The sequence below is a fragment of the Thamnophis sirtalis genome, unplaced genomic scaffold (genome assembly GCF_051295495.1).
Source record: "Thamnophis sirtalis isolate CommonGarterSnake01/CBP01778 unplaced genomic scaffold, rThaSir2_p1.2 scaffold_13, whole genome shotgun sequence".
Classification (NCBI taxonomy): domain Eukaryota; kingdom Metazoa; phylum Chordata; class Lepidosauria; order Squamata; family Natricidae; genus Thamnophis; species Thamnophis sirtalis.
The window spans coordinates 31,586,261-31,608,087 of record NW_028261393.1 but is presented as its reverse complement, the minus strand read 5'-3'; the positions used below and the strand labels follow the sequence as shown (position 1 = coordinate 31,608,087).

The 21,827-nt window shown below is 39.5% G+C and overlaps 1 protein-coding gene across 2 annotated transcripts in view; it reads right to left on the bottom strand.

Moving 5' to 3' along the window:
* Positions 1–21,827, bottom strand: part of LOC148043121 (ras-related GTP-binding protein C) — a 31,049-nt gene extending 9,222 nt beyond the window's left edge. The window contains exons 1-6 of one of the 2 annotated variants that reach the window (XM_087727662.1): positions 21,495–21,827; positions 21,193–21,396; positions 20,759–20,958; positions 19,452–19,566; positions 17,080–17,222; positions 16,310–16,458 (exon numbers count right to left, since the gene is read on the bottom strand). In XM_087727662.1, coding sequence (XP_087583788.1) covers positions 16,310–16,458; positions 17,080–17,222; positions 19,452–19,566; positions 20,759–20,958; positions 21,193–21,396; positions 21,495–21,791 — 1,108 coding nt within the window. In that variant the 5' untranslated portion in view covers positions 21,792–21,827. The remainder of the gene's footprint in view (positions 1–16,309; positions 16,459–17,079; positions 17,223–19,451; positions 19,567–20,758; positions 20,959–21,192; positions 21,397–21,494) is intronic. The other variant, XM_087727661.1, reaches the window with a different exon arrangement.

Below are 21,827 nucleotides of genomic sequence, written 5' to 3'. Positions count from 1 at the left end.
AATTGACATGATTTCATTCAGCCATCTTAGCGTTCGCTTCCAATATGTCTTAGTCACCGGGCACGTCCACCGCATGTGGTAGTACGTGCCCAGCATTGTTTTGCATTTCCAGCATTTGGCCGATAATTTTGAGGAAATTTTTGCCAGTCTTGTCGGAGGGAGATGCCAGCGGTAGAACATTTTGTATATATTTTCTTTATAGGCCGTCAATTTCGTTAATTTCAGGTTCCACTCCCATACCCTTTCCCAGTCATCCAGGTCAATTGTGTGGCCAATATTCTGGGCCCAGGTTACCATGACTTCTTTCACTCTTTCTGCTTCCATTTTTCGGATCAGCAAGCAGTTTTATATTTTCGAGATTAATTTCTCGTCTGCTCCTATTAAGATTTTATCCAATTCCTGGTCCTTGTCCTGAAAGCCAAATTGTGCTAGATCTGATTTGTATTTATTTTGTATTTGAAAGTATGGCCACCAATCAATATTTATTCCCATTTCAGCCAAATTTTCCCTGGAATTTAGTCTATTTTGGTCATCTAACAGCTGTTTGTAAATAACATTTTTGTCAAAATTTATCAAATTTGGGTATATCAGGGCTTCCGTCGGGGATATCCATTTGGGTAGTTGGATATAGAATTTCCTTATAATTTCCAGCCAATCCTTAATCAGTACCCCTCTTAAATGGTGTCTTCTAAAATAATTGTGGACTTTATTTCCCTCACACCATAAGTAATTGTGCCACCCCCATTGCAAGTCGTGGCCCTCTATCGTTAGGATTCTTTTGTTGGTTAACATTACCCACTCTTTTATCCACATTGTTGTTGCTGCTTGATGATATGCTTTCCATTCCGGTAGGCCCATTCCACCTTGCGCTCTTTTATCTTGAAGATGCTTATATTTTATTCTAGGCTTTTTGCCATTCCACACAAAATTTCGTACCATTTTATCCAAATCGTTATAAAAATTTTCTCCTACTTTGACCGGTGCCGTTTGAAATAAATAGAGAATTTTTGGCAAGACATTCATCTTGATTACTGCGATTCTTCCCATCAATGATATTTGTAGCTTCGACCAATTTTTTAAATCTTTTGGGATGTTTCGTAATAGTTTATCATAGTTATCTTCTTTTATAGAAGAGCATTTCGCAGATAGCCAAATCCCTAAGTATTTGACCTTTTTAGTTACCTTTAATTCCATTGCTTTCTCTAGTTCTTCTATCTGTTTTTTGGGAAAGTTCTTTATAATCATTTTTGTTTTTTCCTTATTTATTTTTAATGCAGCCACACGCCCAAAGTCCTCAATGTCCTTCATTAATTTCGGTCCTGAGATTAGAGGGTCTTCCACAATAAAGACCATGTCGTCAGCGAAGGCTTGTGTTTTATATTGTTCTTTTTTTATGGTCAAACCCCTAATTTCTTGATTTAATCTTATCTGATTTAGGAGTACCTCCAACGACATAATAAATAGTAATGGGGAGAGCGACACCCTTGTCTAACACCCTTTCCGATTCGTACCCTCTCTGTTAATTCTCCATTAATTATAATGTTTGCTGATTGCTGTGAATATATAGTTTCTATAATCTTAATAAATTTGTCGCCGAATTTCATCATTTTTAGTTGTGTGATTAAAAAATTCCAATCTAAGTTATCGAATGCTTTCTGCGCGTCGACAAAAATTAATGCTAATTGTTTCTCAGATCTTGTTTTGTAGAATTCCAAGGTGTTAATTATTATTCTTGTATTGTTCCGAATGTGTCTTTTAGGGAGAAAGCCGTTTTGGTCCGAATGGATGTTTTGATTAAATATTATTTTTAATATTTCCGCCAAAATTGATATAAAAATTTTCTAATCCGCGTTTAACAAGGATATAGGTCTATAGTTTTGAATTTTACTACTATCCGCCTCTTCCTTTGGTATTAGGGTAATGAAAGCTTCCCCCCATGATTTTGGAACCTTACCGTTTTGTAGTGCCTCATTAAATAATTCTAATAATTTGTCTTCTACGGTATTTTGGAGTTTTTTATAGATTTCCGACGGAAGCCCATCTGGACCAGGTGTTTTATTGTTTTTTATATAAACTGCATTTCAAGAATGTATGGTAAGCAAGCTTTTCTGGAGGCTTCCCTACCTCTTCTTTTCCTGGCTTACCAAAAATGTTCTATCAACTGTGGGGCACCTACCCTGTTTCCCCGAAAATACAAAAGGGTCTTATTTTCTTTTTACCTACAAAATATGGCTTGAGCTTTATTAAGGGGGGAGGGTTTATTGTTTTGGGGTTGCCGGGCAGCGAGTGGGCTCCCAAAGAGCTGGGCACAGCCTCATGGGCGAATGGCTGTGTTGCGCTGTCACAGCAGCGCAACACAACAGCCATGAAGAAACCACGCTCCTGAGCAGCCACCCGGAAAACCCCACCCGAGTCTTTCGGTAGTGACCGCTCTGGGCGCACGCTCTATGGTTGTGGGCTTCCAACCCAAGTCTTTCAGCAGTGGCTGCTCTGGGCGCACGCTCTATGGTTGTGGGCCAGCGTACAACCATAGAACATGCGCCCAAAGCGGTCACTGCCAAAAGACTTGGGCTGGAAGCCGCAGAAAAAGCCAGGCTGGGAGGCGGCCGAGGTGCCCTGGCTCCGTAATGAGAGCTGGGCCATGCATCGTGTGGCTGGGAGGTGGGTGAGTGAGAGCTCACGCAACCCTCTCTCCAGCCATGCAGAGAGCCCTTCACTGGCATTTGGAAGGCGCCAAGCTGCAGGAGCCGGGCGGCAGCGAACAGGCGCTCACGCGGCTTGGCGATACCCCTAGGTCAGTGAATGGTGCTGTGCCAGGCTGCAAAGGGGGTTTGCTCGGTGGCTGCTCGGGAGCGTGGTGGCTTCATGGCTGTTGTGTTGCGCTGTCACCCATGAGGCTGTGCCCGGCTCTTTGGGAGCTCACTCGCAAGAGAGCAGCTGCTCGGCAACCCGCCTCTTCAGCTGGGCACAGTGCTGCTCACCAACCTAGCGGTTGTAATGGCTCCTCTCCTAACTTGAGAAAGTAAAGACTCTTGAAACAGATTATTTCAAAAGGAACCTTTAGTCAAGCAGGATGGAAACTATTAGAAGCAAAGCAGCATCTGAAAACCTTTAAGCCATGCAAATGGGATTAAGCTGATAATGACCCCTCCCCTTTGTCCAAATGCAGATTCTGACCAATACACAAGTGTGAAGATGCTTCCTTAACTCTTCTGCCCTGGGAGTCAATAAAGCACACGTTCCCATGGCTATCTCTAGTTAGACATCAAAGTTATATATCCCACGTGGCTACTATAAACATCCCTCCAGAGATGTTGGGACCTTCAGTCTCCCGGTGACAGGAAAACAGTTGTAAAGTTGTAAAACTCAGTTGTTTTAGATGTAGCTAATTATTTAACTCCGAGGCTCCCCTCCTCCCAATTGAATGGCAGTATCACTTTTAGGTATCTGACAGCAGTATCCTGAAGGCGCCAAGCAACGTGATCACCTTGGCCTCCCCCCCCAGGTTCCTGCGGCTTGGCACCTTTGGGATACTGCTAGGTTGGTGAGCGGCGCTCTGCCTGGCCAGAAGTGGGGGACTGTCCAGGGGACTTATATGTGGGGTGGGGCTTATATTTTTGCCCACCAGAAAAATGTGTCATGGCTGTATTATGAGGACATGTCGTAATTTCAGGGAAACATGGTACTCAACAGAAAATCTCCAAAAAGGGGTGGGAAGAGCCAAGGTTGCGACGATATGGTCGTGCGGTCTTGATGCTCTGAGACCGCAGCCAATACTTTTGCTGCTGGGTGGTCCAAACGGACCTAAACCGTCCTAAAGAGACGGTGAACAGGAGGAATACATCTTGCTGATCTCGGAGATATCGCAAAATCCCTGAAAGAAGCAAGAGAAGTTCTTCAAGCTGGCGGTAAAAAATCCAGCCAAGGCTGAGAAAGTAGGGGAGGCTCCAAAACGGAAGGCTATGGAAAGAGAAAGATGCCCCAGCATCTCCAGAATTTCTCAACACACCCAAGAGGCCAAAAAGTGCACTGCGCCTACATCGCCAAAGTCAGGCAATGCACACTAGTGGCCAACAAGTACACTGCTCCTACATCGCCAAAGTCTTGCAATACACCCTAGAGGCCAACAAGTGTACTGTGCCTACATCACCAAAGTCTTGCAACGCACCCTAGTGGCCAACAAGTACACTGCGCCTACATCTTCAAAGTATTGCAACGTACCCTAGTGGCCGACAAGTGAACTGCGGCTACATCTTCAAAGTCTTGCAACGCACGCTAGTGGCCAAAAAGGGAATTGAACTCAAAGAATTCATAACACGTTCAAGAAATTTTATGAGCTAGTCCTAGTCATATAATCTTTCTAGCAATGGCAGAAGGTTCAGACATGCCAATCCCCATGCCTGAATTCACCATAGACTCAGAATTGGATGTCCAACTATCAGAAAAGGAAGAAACACGTCAGATAGCCTATGACCTAAGACAGCATAGAAAGCTGTTGTGGCCCAGCAGGATCTGGTTGATCTGCTGATGGACTTGGATAGCGAGGAACCATATGAGTCTGTCCTGGGCGATGAGGACGACCCTGGGCATGGTTCGGACTCAGAGTAGGGACCAGAGAGGCTGGTTGGCCCACAGGAGGCGCCTGAGGCATGGAGCAATGGGGAGGATCAAAGGCAGTTTGTCCCTGATGCTAGATTGAGAAGGGCTGAGAAACGGAAGAAGCAACTCCGTAGGCAGACTCACAGAAGATGATTAAGCACAGGTGGTTGTTGATTGGCCCCTCCCGAGAGAGATTATAGGTGAGGCGTTGGGAGGGGACATTTGCAGGAAACAATCGTTCGAATTAGTAGTTAAGAAAATCTATCCGTGTATTCTAGCCGTGTGTTTGTTTGGACTATCTGCGTTGCTGCGTTTGAACTATCTGTGTTGCTGTAGAGCTACTCTATTGAACGTGAGCTGCCTGAACTCTCAGCCGAAGGATTCGTTATCTCAGTAATTGAACAGTGGCAAACAGCCAAGCCTGTGTTCTGGTTTATTCACAGGCCAGGGGGTTAGAACAGAAAGCCTACGCACATTAAGGGGTCAAACCGCTTGGAGGAATGAGACGAGGTTTATTGAAAGCATGAGAGTCACTGGAAGGAGTTGCAGCGTCTCTGTGACCAACCCAAAGAAGATCTAACTCCCAGACGCCTCCGGTCATTGGAAGAGGACATGAATGACATCTTCTCGCAATAGACAATTTATGAAGACCGCCTCAATGACATCCAGCTACAACTAAACGATGATGAAGAACTTCAGAAGGAGATGTTGCACCTTCAGAAGTTAAACAGAGAACATAACAAGAAGTTTCAACGCAGGAAAGACGTTATGAAAACCTATCTGAAGAGGGAGACTGCACCGGACAAGAAGGCCAACTTCAAAGTATCACATTGTTCGTATACAACATTTCAGCAGTCATACACAACCTCCTTCTATGTCTCCAGAAAAGCCTCATCTTTCCGACCATAGGCAACTCGCAATGTCTCGCAAGGTTTTTTTTCTTTTCTTTTAGAAGATTGCCCCAAGAAACTCTTTTCTTAAGCTTAATTAGTCCATTAAGCAAGAACAAAGCGGGGTATTTAATCTCTATTGGACTGCCTTAGAAAGTTTTTTGCTCTTGTAACGATCTTTTGAGGATTGAGTGATTACAAAGCTTCCATTTTTTCCGCTTGAGGGAAGGGATCTTTTTCTCTCTATTTCCCTTTACTACTTTAACTTTTTTGGCTTAAATTAAAACTCTTTTTACTTTAATAAATTTCATCTTCTACTTGTTACAATATTATATTAAAGATACTTAAGGAAAGAGGTTTTAAATTAGTCAAATCTGCCACTTGGAAGCCCACGTCTGAAGCTTTTTTTCCTTTGCTGTTGTAAAAATGTTTCCTTTGTTCACTCTTATCTGACTATACTGACTGTGGAACAGAAGGATTTGGAATGTCTCTTTAAAACCTGATAAGGACCCAAGGTCACAAGTAGTGGTGTGTGGAAAATATTTTGGCAAGAATTGGAAAAGGAAAGAAAAACTTTAGAACCCTTCTTCTTTGAAAACCATAAAAGAACATTTGTCTAAGATTTAAAATAAAAATAGATATATTCTTCAAAATCTGTGACAGGCTAGAGTGGCAGATAGTACCAAATTCTTCCTCCTGCATTTTCTTTATATTTTTCCTTACTCTAAAAAATGGAGCAATACTCAGATGAGGAAAACTTGTTAATTCAAAACATTTTGGCTGGACTTCAAAACGTCTCAGAAGGACTTGAGAGATTTGACAAGAAATGGGACAGACTATGAGGTATCACAAAAAAAGATGATGGGGTTACAGCCCCAGAAATTAAAGAAGTGAATGAAATTACAGAAAACAAAGATAAGAACTCAGATGAACTTATAAATGGAGTAAACGTGAGTGAAGGTGGAAAGAAGGGAAGCTGGGAAAGTGACTTTGATAATTTGGTATTCTACCCCAAACTCCAAGATGTAGGAGAAAAAGAAAGGGCGAAAAAGATGGAGTTAATAAGACAAATCTATTCAGAAAGAAACCTGACAACCAAAGTTAAGCTTACATCAATAACAACTCAAGGGCAACAAAACTACATGAGAGATCGTTTAAGCTTTAAAGTGCGGAGAGAAGTCTTAAACCCTGGAAAGGTTCTGGACAGAGAATTGACACAACAACTGGCGAGTGATGAAAGACCATTTTGTTACTGGAAAGATAATGGTAAATAATGCCAATTGATGGAAAAAAGCTAGTTAATTTTTGATGATTATTAAGTAGAGATTTTAGTACCTTATAGACTGTTTTAGATTAGCATTGAATGCTTATCCATTAACATAAATTTACTATGATACTAATAGAGAAATAATAAGCCTAGTTAGGATAAATAACCAGGCCATAGAAATGCTAATGTAAATTCTGGGTGATTGTCAAGTAGAAATGTTAATATCTCTTAGATTGTCTTAGGTGTCCAATCTTCATTTTCTTAGCACGTAATTAACTAATTTGGGATTGAGGGAAAAGTCCTATAAATCTTATTAATAAATCATTGTTTAAAGACGGTTATAAAGTTATAATACTGTGTGGGTTTGGAGATGAGAGGTGAAATAATCAGTAAATAACCTTTAGTTAACTACAATAATAACAATGAAATGTTAAAGGACAATATTCAATTATACATACAGGTGTGTTACCGGGGGGGGGGGGGGGGATGCTTAGATATCTTACTTAACCAAAGTAATTTTAGAACATGTCATAAAGGTGCAATGGTATTGGAGATCTATTGAAATGGCAAATGAACGCCAGTAGGTGGTTGTGTCTTCTAATATAAATGATTGTAGATAAAACCATGTTTAAACAATAGTAACCAAATGAGGATTATAGTGCAGGGATAGTAAAATACATAACTTTTCTTTCTTGACTTAAAATGTACAACATGATTTGAATGAAGTATATGTAAGGACTGTGGAAGAAACACATATATTTGTAACCAATCGATACGCTTTCAACAAGATGTAACGAAAGATGATTTTTTTTCTTGTTTTTTTTTTAACTAAAACAATAAAAATAATTCTCAAAAAAAAAAAAAAAAAGAGCCAGGACAGATTCGAGCAGTTTTCAATGCCAGCATGCAATCCCAATGCCTCTCTCTGAACGAAGTGCTTCTCACAGGGCCTGACCTCACCAACAATCTGCTCAGCATGCTCAATCACTTCAGAAAGGAAGCCATAGCCATCCTGGAAAACGTCCAGCAGATGGCTATGGCTTATGAATGAACTGTGGTGGGATTTCTCCCGTTCCTGGAACCGGAGGGTAGACGGGATGAGGGGGGTGGGGAAGCAAAGCAGGGTGGGGGTGAATATAATGGGGCACGTGGGGAGGAGGTGGATGCATGGAGGGGTGAAATTCAGTCGAGTGTGGCAACTTATTCCTTGTCAGAGAAAACCATCAAAGCTACCTATGTTTCATGTGGTCCAGCGACAAACAGCACAACCAACGGAAGCAAGAATGGCAAATGTGGCATGCCTCCCTGAGTTGTCTCCAAAGTGATCCCGTCCAGCACAAGCACATCCCCATCTTGCCTATCACCACAACGAAGGCGATAGCAGCCGTAGGACACATCAAGGGAGAACGACATTAACACCGGTCTCATCATGGGAATGGTGAAAATAGCATCACAACTACCCATCAACCAGTCCTAAGAACCAACTCGCTTCAAACACCTCTCCAGACGGGGGAGGAGGAGCCAACGACAAAAGGCAGCCTAGGCTGATGAAGTGGGGACGACTAAGGAACGGAAGGAAACGGCAAGAGAAAGTGTGATCATCTCGTGGATTCTTTCTGTTTTGAAAAAAAAAATGCCCCAAAGAGCTTCTTTTATATGCTAAATTAAATCCTTAAGCAGAAGTTGCGGAATTGATCTTCAATGGATTGTTTTGGTTAGTGTGCTTTTTTTTGTAACTACACTTTGTGGATTGAAGTGCTCCTTGCAATTTTTTTCTCTCTCTCTCCCTTCTTCTTAAAGTGAACGGACCGGTTTTTCTTCTTCGGCTCTTTCCTGCTTTATTTTTCAACTTAAGGATCAAAATCTCCCTCTCTACTCTAACAAAAATTGTCTATTATTTGCTATTAAACTCCATTTAAGAACTTTGTCCCTCTTAAATCTGAGATATGAGAGTGAAGGAAAATAATTGAATTCTGCTACTCGGAGGCTAGAAGCTAGAAGGTTTTTTTTGAAACTACACATTTGTTCCTGCTTCTCCTTTGATTTCACTGTCTTTGTACTTCAAAGCTCCGTAATGAAAAGTAATAAGAGCCAAGGGCACAAAGTGTTTACCACAGCTGTCCTTTGAGAGCCTTATCGGCACTGGGAGAGCGGGGGAAAAACGAAGGACAGAGAATGGAAGTAGTGATCTTCCTCCTATATTTGGGCATACCAGGGGTTGTGACTTTAAATATATACCTTTCACCCTGGCTTGGCTGATAAGGAGTCGAGCTCTGTAGCTCAGTGGTTAACACATCTGCCTAAGAGGCAATACAGCACAGGTTCGATTCCCAGTAAGGGTATGGCTAGCTGATGAGAGCTAAATAGCTTGAAATAGATCTATACTAGTCTCCCTTTATTTATTTATCAGCACAAATATAACAAATGTAACAAAAAGGCAACAGTAAAAAATATTGGGTTTCTGTCTGATGGTCTCTTTTGACAAGCCGAAGGACATAGAATGGAAGTAGTGATCTTCCTCCCATATTTGGGCATAGCAGGGGTTGTGACTTTAAATAAATAAATAAATAAATAAATAAATAAATAAATAAATAAATAAATAAATAAATAAATAAATAAATAAATAAATAAATAAATAAATGTATTTATGTATGTATGTATGTATGTATGTATGTCTTTGGGTATTTGGGTTTTCTCCCACGTAAAATTGGAAGTGTCTTGGCGACGTTTCGACGAAGTCTCATTCGGCATCTTCAGACTGGTTTACTCGGCTTCGTGCTTCCAGGAGCAATGTGAGATCGCATCGAGAAAACCCAAATAACCAAAGACTTACATACAAACTCCTGCGAAAACCTCAGAAACTATATGTATGCATATATATATATATAAGATTTTTACAACCCCCGGTATGCCAAATATGGAAGATCACTACTTCCATTCTCTGTCCTTCGGCTCGTCACAAGAGACCACCCAGGCAGAAACCCAATATTTTTACTGTTGCCTTTTTGTTACATTTTGTTGTATTTGTGCTGATATTGCCCTTTATTTATTTATCAGCACAAATTATATATATATATATATATATATATATATATATATATATATATATATATATATATATATATATATATATATATATATATATATATATATATACATACATACATACATACATATACACACACACACACTTAGTCACCCTTTATTTATTTATCAGCATAAATATAACATATATATATATATATATATATATATATATATATATATATATATATATATATATATATATATATATATATATATATATATATATATATATATATACACTTAAAGTCACAACCCCTGGTATGCCCAAGTGTGGGAGGAAGGTCACACTTCCACTCTCTGTCATTAGGCTCGTCACAAGAGTCCATACAGACAGAAACCCAATATTTTTACTGTTGCCTTTGTTATATTTGTGTTTTTATTTGTGTCTATATATATATATATAGTTTCTATTAGTGTCACAACCCCTGGTATGCCCCAATTATGGGAGGAAGCTAAATGCTTCCATTCTCTGTCCATCGGCTCGTCACAAGAGACCATCCAGACAGAAAGCCCAATATTTTTACTGTTGCCTTTTTACATTTGTGTTGTATTTGTGCTGATGTTGCCCTTTATTTATTTATCAGCACAAATACAACATATCTATATCTATCTATCTATCTATCTATCTATCTATCTATCTATCTATCTATCTATCTATCTAATCTATCTCTATCTATCTATCTATCTATCTATCTATATATATATATATATATCTTGAAAGCTAGAGTGACAGTAATTTAGTAATTTACAATTTGGAAACATGGATCAATTTTCAGAAGAGGAAACTTTAATTTTGCAAAAGTTTTGGGACCAATTCAAATGTTATTGGAGGTAATTTGGAGAGTTGACAAAGGAGACAGAGTTTATATCAGAAAAAAATGAGGGAGATGGAGCTCCAAACACTGAAGAGAAGAATGAACCCAAAGATAAGAAAACTAATGATTTGATTTTTGAAATGAAAGTGGTTGAAAGTGAAGAAAAGGGAGTATGGAGAGGGGAATTCGATGGTCCGGAGCTCTACCCCAAATTTCAAGGCACAAAAGAAGAAAAAAGAGGGGAGAAGTGGAGCTAGCTGCCAGCACCAATGGCTGCTTGAACGGAGAGCTCTGTGAAGAGCAGCTGGATCTGGCGTCCGGAGGGGTTTCTGGAAAGATTTTTGTAAACTGAAGGTTTCCTGTAGGGAAGACTGAAGAGAAGGTTGGTTTGGCACAACCATAGGATGGCAGTTCATGGTCTGCGCTTGAAATTCCCTTCATAACCCCGGGCGTGGAAGAGGACGATCTGTAAAGGCCGTCCCAGAGTGCTGACAGCAGTTCAAAGTAAGTGAGGATTTATTACAGAGAAGCTGCTGGAGTTGCGAGTGGATTAACAGTTCCTGATCTTGGTGGAAGGTATTTTTATTCCAAAACAGTTCAAGAGTTTAAGGGCTCAAAGAAAGAGTGGGGTGGTTGTTGTTTTTTTCACACACACAAACACACACCCCTTTATAGCGGCGAGAGGAATACGCTGAGTGAAGGCTGAAGACTATTTTTTCTTTTTCTCTGAACTGTCTGAGGAGCTGAATCTAAACTTAATTAGTTAACACAACAAAGGCCAGCTGTAAATAACTCTGAATACATAGATGCCTTTAGGGGGAAATGAGTTAACTACTGAAGGTTTGAAGAAGAAGATATAAAAGCTGATTCATGGCAGTATATCTTGCTACATCTGTTTCTTGTTAGCCTGTATCTGGTTAGCTTGTTGAAGAGTGACATCTATTGGCGAAATCTGGACCACCCCCAAGAAAACAGAAGTTTTTGGTGACGTGATACCCCTTGGATAACAAGAGAGCTGATTTTTGGAGAATTCTGATGTTAATCTTTGGACATTACTAAAAGAAACAACCAGAGAGAGAAAGAAAGAAGATTTACCGGACCAAGAGGACCCAGAACATTTTCATATAATTACTTAACTCAGGAGGGTCACATAAAAGGTTGAACTTAAAGAATTGGAATTAATGTTATAATACTACTATCAAAGTATTATTGTTATTGCCATTGGTATTGTTATTGCTATAAGTTTATTAATTCCACCAACTTTTGATATTATTGGCATTAGTATTGATTAATTAAGGAGATGGTTTGATTACAATTTAATCAATAACTATAAGCAATTCATTATTCTTAGGTTAATAGAATAGATTAATAGAAATATAGGAATATTTTAAGTGGGGTGTGTGTGTGTGTGTGTGTGTGTGTGTGTGTGTGTGTGTGTGTGTAGTGATAAATTGATAAGTGAACTTCAAAAGAAACCACAAAATAGAAGTATAAAAGGAAGTATGGAACAAAATGTCTTTGAGAATGCAAATAAACCGGGGCGGTGGCTATCCTATAGGCTGAGGAAGCAAAAGCAAGAGAATTGGATCAATAAATTACAAGATGGAAAAGGCTAGATCTGCTATCAACTAGAGGGGAAAAAAAGGATTACCCAAGCTGAACAACTATATAGAGAAAATCGACACTATACAAAGGAAGGAATACTACAATATCTGGAAAAGTCAGATCTGCCAAAGATACCAGAGGAAATAAAGGATATGCTCAATGAAGAGATTAAAACATCAGAGATAATTGAAGCCATACAAAGACAAAAGTGGAAAATCCGATTAGAACAAAAAGTAAAAAAATTAAGGGCAGATGCTAGTAACTTAAAGAACATGCATGAGCAACGGCTTAAAAACAGCAAAATCATAGATCAGCTAATCAGAAGATATAGATTGGATACAAGAAACATCAATGAAGATGTAGATTGTAAAACAGCAGATAACAGCAACAGCTAGAAAAATTGAAAGATATGAGGCACGAATCACCCAATATAAACAAAATCAGCAATTTCGATCAGACCAACGGCGTTTTTATCAAAGTCTTAATGTGAATGGTGACACCAAAAGTGAAAAACCAGAAAAGCAGGCCACAGTTGAATTCTGGAAAGAATTGTGGGAAAATGCAAAGGACTACAACAAGGAAACAAAGTGGATACATGACTTTGAGAAAAGCATTGGCAACAAACAAATGCAAGTATTAGAAATAACAACTGAGATGTTCAAAAATCGAGTAAAAAAAGTAAAGAATTGGACATCACCTGGAAATGACCAATTACATGGTTTCTGGCTCAAATATCTGACCAGTTTACATGCAATATTGGTCAGGCAACTGAATGAAATTTTATAAAATGGTCAAATTGATGAACGGTTGACAACTGGAAAAAAATACTTGATTCAGAAGGATGCAACTAAAGGAATAATACCGGAAAACTACAGACCAATAAAATGCTTGCCAACAACTTTCAAATTACTCACAGGCATTATTGCAGATAACATTATGGATTATTTGGAAACAAACAACATCTTGCCAGTAGAACAAAAAGGCAACAAAAGAAGGAGCAGGGGCACAAAAGATCAGCTCCTAATTGATAAAATGATATTAGAAAATTGTAAGAACAGAAAAATGAACTTGAATATGGTCTGGATCCATAAAAAGGAGCAAAATCATTACATGTGAGGGAATTGAAATGCCCAATGGCCAACTAATTAAATGCAACGAAAATGAAGCCTACAAATACTTAGGCATTCTGCAGTTGGATAACATCAAACATGGAGAAGTAAAAACTATTGTCAGGAGAAAGTACACCAACAGAGTTAGGAAAATTTTGAAATCTAAATTGAGTGGTGGAAATACAATCAAGGCCATAAATACCTGGGCAATACCAGTTATAAGATAACAGCTGGTATATTTAACTGGACACAAGCTGATTTGGACATTTTGGACTGAAAAACCAGGAAACTAATGACAATGCACTATAGTTTACATCCACGCGGTGACACTGATAGACTATAGCTGCCCCGAAAATCAGGGGGCAGAGGATTATTACAAGTGAAGCAAATAGTTGAAGAAGAAAAACATGCACTGGCTGATTATTTAAAAGAAAGTCAAGAACATCTATTAATCGAAGTAAAGAACAAAAATCTACTGAACGCCCAACAGACGAAACAAGAATACAGAAAAGATGTGATAAAATCAAGAATGGAGAGTTGGCAGAACAAAGCATTGCATGATCAATTTCTGGAAAAAATAAAAGATAAAGTGGACAGTGAAAAAACTTGGTTATGGTTAACAACAGGTATATTAAAGAAAGAAACAGAGTCACTAATCCTGGCTGCGCAAGAACAAGCTATCCATACAAATGCCATTAAGGCCAAAACTGAAAAATCCTCTGATGATGCCAAATGCAGACTCTGCAAAGAAGTTGATGAAACTGTTGATCACATACTCAGCTGCTGTAAAAAAATCGCGCAGACTGATTATAAATTGCGGCACAATTCAGTAGCACAAATGATCCATTGGAATTTGTGCAAAAATTATAATATTAAAACAGCAACAAACTGGTAGGAACATCAGCCTGAAAAAGTCACTGAAAATCAGATGGTCAAGATCTTGTGGGATTTCCGTATACAAAATACTGGCGCATAATACACCAGACATCACACTGGTTGAGAAAAATAAGGTCACAATTATAGACATCGCAATACCAGGTGATAGCAGGGTCGCCGAGAAGGAACATGAAAAAATCGCAAAATACCAGGACTTAAAAATTGAAATTCAACGACTATGGCACAAACCAGCAGTGGTAATTCCAGTGGTAATTGGCACACTGGGTGCTATTCCAAAAGCACTGGAATTACATTTAAAACAGTTAAAAATTGACAAAATCACCATCAGTCAAATGCGAAAAGCCGCACTGCTTGGATCTGCACACATATTACGAAAATACGTTACGACGTCCTAGGCCTCTGGGTGAGGCCCGACTAGTAACCAATGCCAAATCTGACGAAACAACTGGCCGCTGTGATACAATTGTATAACAACAACAACAATAATAATAATAATAAAAATACGTTAGATACAATTAAAGTTTTGATTATTAGGGGGAAAATGCTATGATACAGGATATAGTCAAATAAAAGAGGGATAAGAATAACAATGCATATATAGATATGGGTATAACAAAAGGAAACTGGATCTAAACTTTAAACAGTGATTTGGAAAGGAGGATTAAAAAACTTTGTTATTAAATATTATGGATGTTTAGCTACAACAGGACATAAGGATTTAGTGTTAGTGGAGGATTTTAGAAATAGTAATTGAAAGGCCAGTATGTAGTTATGTATTTAACTTTGGTATATTTTATGATGAAGGATGTTTAAACAATTATAGTCAAATGAAAATGAAGATATAATGATGGTGACATGTGTAAATATTTGAGATAAAATACTTAAGTTAATATGAACTATGTTTGTTGACTGTGGAAGAGATGCACAAAAGTTTCTTTTGTAATCAACTGATATACTTTCTATAGCATGTAAAGAAGGATGATCTATTTGTTTTAAATTAAAAATTAAAAATATTTTATTAAAAAAAAGTCTCCAAAAAGGTTATCAAATAATTCTCTTTAAAAAGCATTTTGGAAAACAGAGAGAATTCTGTGCAAATATTTGAAAAAGTATATTAGTCTTCTAACAGACAGACTAAAAGGGGACAGATTCAGATTATATCAATCCAAGCAATTTTCAAACAGTTCCAATTGCCATAATTCAAGGACTACCTATGCTATCTGGCATTTAATGTCATTTTAGGATAATGTCCTTTTTCTGTGATTGTCATTTGTACAATGGTTCAAACACTTATTTTAGAAAATTTATCTGGCCACCTGCTCCTTCTCGGTGACTCTGAGTGGCTGACGTGTGTGTGTGTATGTCCGTGCGCACGTGTGTATTGTAATTTATCCTGTGGCTCCTTAGCTAATGTATTACAGCAGCGGTCTTTAACCTTTCTGGCACCAGGGACCAATTTCGGAAGAAAAATTGTCTTCCATGGACTAGGTGGGGATGGTTTCACGTGGAACCTAGATCCTGTCCATGCACAGATAAAGCTTTGCTCTCTCACCCACCTCTTGTATGGCCCAGTTCCTAACAGGTCGTGGACCAACACCAGTCCACGGCCCAGGAGTTGGGGATTCCTGAGTTAGAGAAATCACCCTCCCTCCCATGCTAAGATAATTATCTCATTGTCTGTTTGGGCAATGTTTAATGCAGTTTTAAAGCAATTTCTCATGATAGTTTTGTGGAACTAATAGATGAAACGGAAGGACATTACGAGAACTGAAACATTTCTACTGTTGCTCCCTATATGATACTTGGAACACTTGTAGTATATTCCAACTTTCACCTCACTAGGACACAGCCAGCTCAGACTAAATATTTCACATGAAACTGCCCTGAGTTTGAAGCAGAGCGTATTTTCTATTTTAGAAAAAATAACAAAATCATGATTATTGTTTTTAATGGTGATATTTGTGCTGCTGTCTATGACTGTAATAAAGATTGATTGATTGACAGAACAAAATTATGAGGCGCACAAGCCCATTTGCTCACCTTTGCGTTCAAAGCTTTCTTCTCTGAGGATACACACCAAGGCTAGAAATTTTGTCACTTCTTTTAAATATAAAACAGTTGTGTTATTGAGTTTAATAATTGCCATAGATTCCTCGTCATATGCACTACCGCTGCCATCTTCTTTTAGCCTAGAATAGGTTGAAGGAGAAAGATTGTTCAGCATACCTGAGTTTTAGACTGAGCACTTAAAACTTGATACAACTCAGATGCCTCATTTATATTTGAGCAACTGAACAGAAATTTACAACAAATTTACCACTTTTACAATTTATGACAACTTCAGAAATGTACATTTGCTTTTTAGCTTGATTAATCTACAAATGTTTTAATATCCTTACATTTATATAAATATAAGTTTATATTAATATAAAAGTCAGCTTACCATAATACCATATTTACCAATTACCATAATTGTTATGTTATTTATTCATTAAATTTATATGCTGCCCATCTTATTCACAAGGTAACTCTGGGCAGCAGTTACATTTTGACAGAAATACCTGTACTGTGATCATGACGTGAGACATACCAGGTTTCATAAGACGCTTGCTCAGGATTCTAGACCAAATCAGTTTTGTTGACAAAATTATGCCAACAATAAGCAAGGCGGCATAGCATCGCCCATTTTATAAACTAAATGCTTCACAATTTTAAGATTATCCTGCATTTCTCAAAATATCCCTGAACAGTAAACAAGTCACTGGCTTCTTTCACGATTGTTGTTCTATACTTCTAGAGCATTTACTTACCCATATATGCAAGAAACATCAATGACGACGTCAATCATGTCGCAACATAGCTCATAGGACTGCATGTCAACAGGGGAACTGTCTGTTGCAATATAGATCTTGCTGACAACATCAAAAAGAAAAGCTTTCTCAATCCCAGAGTTCTTCAGAAAATGAAAAGACAGGTTTAAATTAAGATTGCATCTCACAAATGCCCACATCTGTCCCAAGATCCATTTGCTTTTATTTATTTTGCAATTCTTGATTGTATATACTTAGGAGGTAAAAATAACCACAATACAAAGGAATTATTGAACCCACCACATATTTTAATAATTCTACTAGCGTGCAATCCAAATCCCTGAGTTGTCTCCAAAGTGATCCCGTCCAGCAAAAGCACATCCCCATCTTGCCTATCACCACAACGAAGGCGATAGCAGCCGTAGGACACATCAAGGGAGAACGACATTAACACCGGTCTCATCATGGGAATGGTGAAAATAGCATCACAACTACCCATCAACCAGTCCTAAGAACCAACTCGCTTCAAACACCTCTCCAGACGGGGGAGGAGGAGCCAACGACAAAAGGCAGCCTAGGCTGATGAAGTGGGGACGACTAAGGAACGGAAGGAAACGGCAAGAGAAAGTGTGATCATCTCGTGGATTCTTTCTGTTTTGAAAAAAAAAATGCCCCAAAGAGCTTCTTTTATATGCTAAATTAAATCCTTAAGCAGAAGTTGCGGAATTGATCTTCAATGGATTGTTTTGGTTAGTGTGCTTTTTTTTGTAACTACACTTTGTGGATTGAAGTGCTCCTTGCAATTTTTCTCTCTCTCTCTCCCTTCTTCTTAAAGTGAACGGACCGGTTTTTCTTCTTCGGCTCTTTCCTGCTTTATTTTTCAACTTAAGGATCAAAATCTCCCTCTCTACTCTAACAAAAATTGTCTATTATTTGCTATTAAACTCCATTTAAGAACTTTGTCCCTCTTAAATCTGAGATATGAGAGTGAAGGAAAATAATTGAATTCTGCTACTCGGAGGCTAGAAGCTAGAAGGTTTTTTTTGAAACTACACATTTGTTCCTGCTTCTCCTTTGATTTCACTGTCTTTGTACTTCAAAGCTCCGTAATGAAAAGTAATAAGAGCCAAGGGCACAAAGTGTTTACCACAGCTGTCCTTTGAGAGCCTTATCGGCACTGGGAGAGCGGGGGGAAAACGAAGGACAGAGAATGGAAGTAGTGATCTTCCTCCTATATTTGGGCATACCAGGGGTTGTGACTTTAAATATATACCTTTCACCCTGGCTTGGCTGATAAGGAGTCGAGCTCTGTAGCTCAGTGGTTAACACATCTGCCTAAGAGGCAATACAGCACAGGTTCGATTCCCAGTAAGGGTATGGCTAGCCGATGAGAGCTAAATAGCTTGAAATAGATCTATACTAGTCTCCCTTTATTTATTTATCAGCACAAATATAACAAATGTAACAAAAAGGCAACAGTAAAAAATATTGGGTTTCTGTCTGGATGGTCTCTTTTGACGAGCCGAAGGACATAGAATGGAAGTAGTGATCTTCCTCCCATATTTGGGCATACCAGGGGTTGTGACTTTAAATAAATAAATAAATAAATAAATAAATAAATAAATAAATAAATAAATAAATAAATAAATAAATAAATAAATAAATAAATAAATAAATGTATTTATGTATGTATGTATGTATGTATGTCTGTCTTTGGGTATTTGGGTTTTCTCCCACGTAAAATTGGAAGTGTCTTGGCGACGTTTCGACGAAGTCTCATTCGGCATCTTCAGACTGGTTTACTCGGCTTCGTGCTTCCAGGAGCAATGTGAGATCGCATCGAGAAAACCCAAATAACCAAAGACTTACATACAAACTCCTGCGAAAACCTCAGAAACTATATGTATGTATGTATGTATGTATGTATGTATGTATGTATGTATGTATACATACATACATACATACATATGCCTATGCATATACATACATATATATATATATATATATATAAGATTTTTACAACCCCCGGTATGCCAAATATGGAAGATCACTACTTCCATTCTCTGTCCTTCGGCTTGTATTATACATATATAGTATATAGTCACCACATATTTTAATAATTCTACTAGCGTGCAATCCAAATCTTTGATATATAAAGATTACTAATTTAAAATGTCTAATATAAACCAAATAATCTGTTAAAACTCACCCAGATTAAGCAGTCTCCAACCCACCTCTGCTTTGGAGGCAAAAGTTCTTTCCAAGATCTCTTGGTGTCAATTTCACTATCTCCTAAATGAAAACCACTCACCTAATAACTTTCGCCACGTTAGTCACCCTTTCAAAATGTGGAGTAATTAACTGCTACTTACTGATATAAAGATATTCAGCAAGTTTTCCAAAGTGGGCAGCTGTGGAATGAGTTTCTGCACCACCTTACTGAAGGCCTCAAATATTGAGTGATCATAGATGCTGGTCAAATAAAAGCTAAAAAAAAAAGAACTCTATAATTAGTTACCGGAATGGTTTCAAATGTTACCTGCTGTTTTGGCCAAGCTAATACCACCACTGATATCATCCCCCAACTGGAATCTGTTGAAATTCATTTCTTTGTGTGATTCACAATTAACTAACTAACACAGTTATGATTTACTGAAACAACCAGGATCTGCATGGCACATTAAACCCTAATCTAAATACATTGGTTAGTGCTTGTCTCTTAAAAATTAGGCACTGGAAAAAAAGATTAAGAAATCTACACTAATATTTTCATTGCAATTAACCAATTAATAAACTGCTTGGTATGTAAATAAATGACCTGTTTAGAAATACTATATTTATACCAAATCAAGAAACGGACTAACAGGTGAGAGGGGAGAGAACTTTGTTCAGCGGGAACCAAATTTTGGTTTTCAGAAATTCAAGAAAATGATACAATCAGAAAAATACCAGATGAGAAAAAAGGAGACTTGTGAATTGTGACAGCAGTTGAAATTCAGAAAAAATATATTCTGGGCTTTGGCTATTCCCTTCCCCACCCAAAAAGTAGTGCTGAATCGTTAAACAAGGTCATTAAGTGGAGCATGAGGTGCCTCAGGCATGGGGAAGGCCCTTGGAAGCTGAGTAGAGGCCCAGGCCTGCCTGCCCTGGCCCTCCCAAGGCCTCCTGCACCACCACCTCCATGCCCCCCATGCTCCACTTCCTGCCCTCTGGCCTCACAGATCTTTTCCCACTTTCACTGGGTCTCCACGGGGCTGATTCCCAAACACCCTCCTCCTCTTCCAGAGCACTGGAAAGGATTGCTTTATCGCGCGGCTGCATGGCACAGTTCTGGAAGCTGGAAGCACTTTGTGCGTGAGACAAAAGGGCAGCCACATTCGGGTTGCCATCGTGCAGCCTGGGAACAAGGTGTGCTTAAGGCGGATTGCAGAGTGCTTTCTACAGCTTTCAGACCTTGTTAAGGCAGCAAAATGCAGCATTTTGTTGTTGGGGCACTCGGCAGTGGCATTTTCTGACCAGGGGAAAATGGCAACCACTTCTGGAATCGTGCCATGGGTACAATCAAAACAGTATTTCTTTACTGAAAGAAGCCTCCCTGCTATTCACATGTTCTGATCCCAACTTGTAATTAGTAACAGCCATTCAAAAGCATTTAAGAAACTACAGAAATTTCACTTGCCTAAGATGTAGTTTTTCTAAGCCAGCATCGGCAAGATCATCATTGGCTCTTTGATGGATGTCCCTTTGAGTTTCAATTTTATGGTCATCCGATAAGCCATCAACTTTATGAATAAAGACTTCAAAGTTCATGTCTGGATTGATTTTGTAGGCTTTGGAAACCGTAATATGGAGTCTGGTTAATGCTTCCATGTAGTCGTCCTGTAAAAGAAATGGAATATATCTGTTTTTTGCAAGATTGCTCTGAGTGTTTTTTGCAGCTCTTGGATCTTTTCAGGAATCCCAAGAACAGCTTTGACTGGGGACCATTTCTAGGCCCTTTGGAGCCCAAGAAATTGAGAGAAAAGCAGAGGAAACAATAACAAGTTAATTACCGCAAACCGTGTTTAATTTATACTGAGCTCAGCCTTACTCTTTGTCGTCCCCCCCTCCCACCTGCGCGTCAATGACGTAAATGAGAGCTCCGGTGCCTCGGAAGATCATCTCGTAGTCAAAGGTGGGATCGAAGAAATCCATCTGGCCAGGAAAGTCCCAGATCTGGAAGTTGACGAAGGAGCTGTTGGAGACGTCGTCCTTGTAGATTTTGTTGGTGCTCTCCAGAAAGAGCGTCTCGTTGGGGGACATTTTGTGGAAGACCACCTGCCGGGCACAAACCACAGGCTGCTCAGGCCGGGCCTCTTCCCCCCCCCCCGCAGCCTCGCCAGCCCCCGCAGAGCCCGGCCTTCGCCCAAGGACACCTTCTGGATCGAGGACTTCCCGCTCCGCCGCAGCCCCATCAGCAGGATGCGGGGCTGGTTGGAGGAGTCGCCCCCGCCGGCCCCCAGCCCGCCTCCGGGCCCCGCCAGGCCGATCCCGCCGCCGCCTCCCGCTAGTTCGGCCCCGTCGTCCTCGCCCGCCTCGGCCTCGTCAGCTCCGTAGCCGAAATCTTTGGGGAAAGCATCGGCCGCGGCCAAGCTGCCCACGGGCAAAGCTGCGCCGGACAGCTGCGCCGGCTCCTCGGCGGCGTCCGCGGCCCCGAACGGCATGGCGGCCATGACGAGCCCGGCTCGAGGCGGACGCCCAGCCGATTG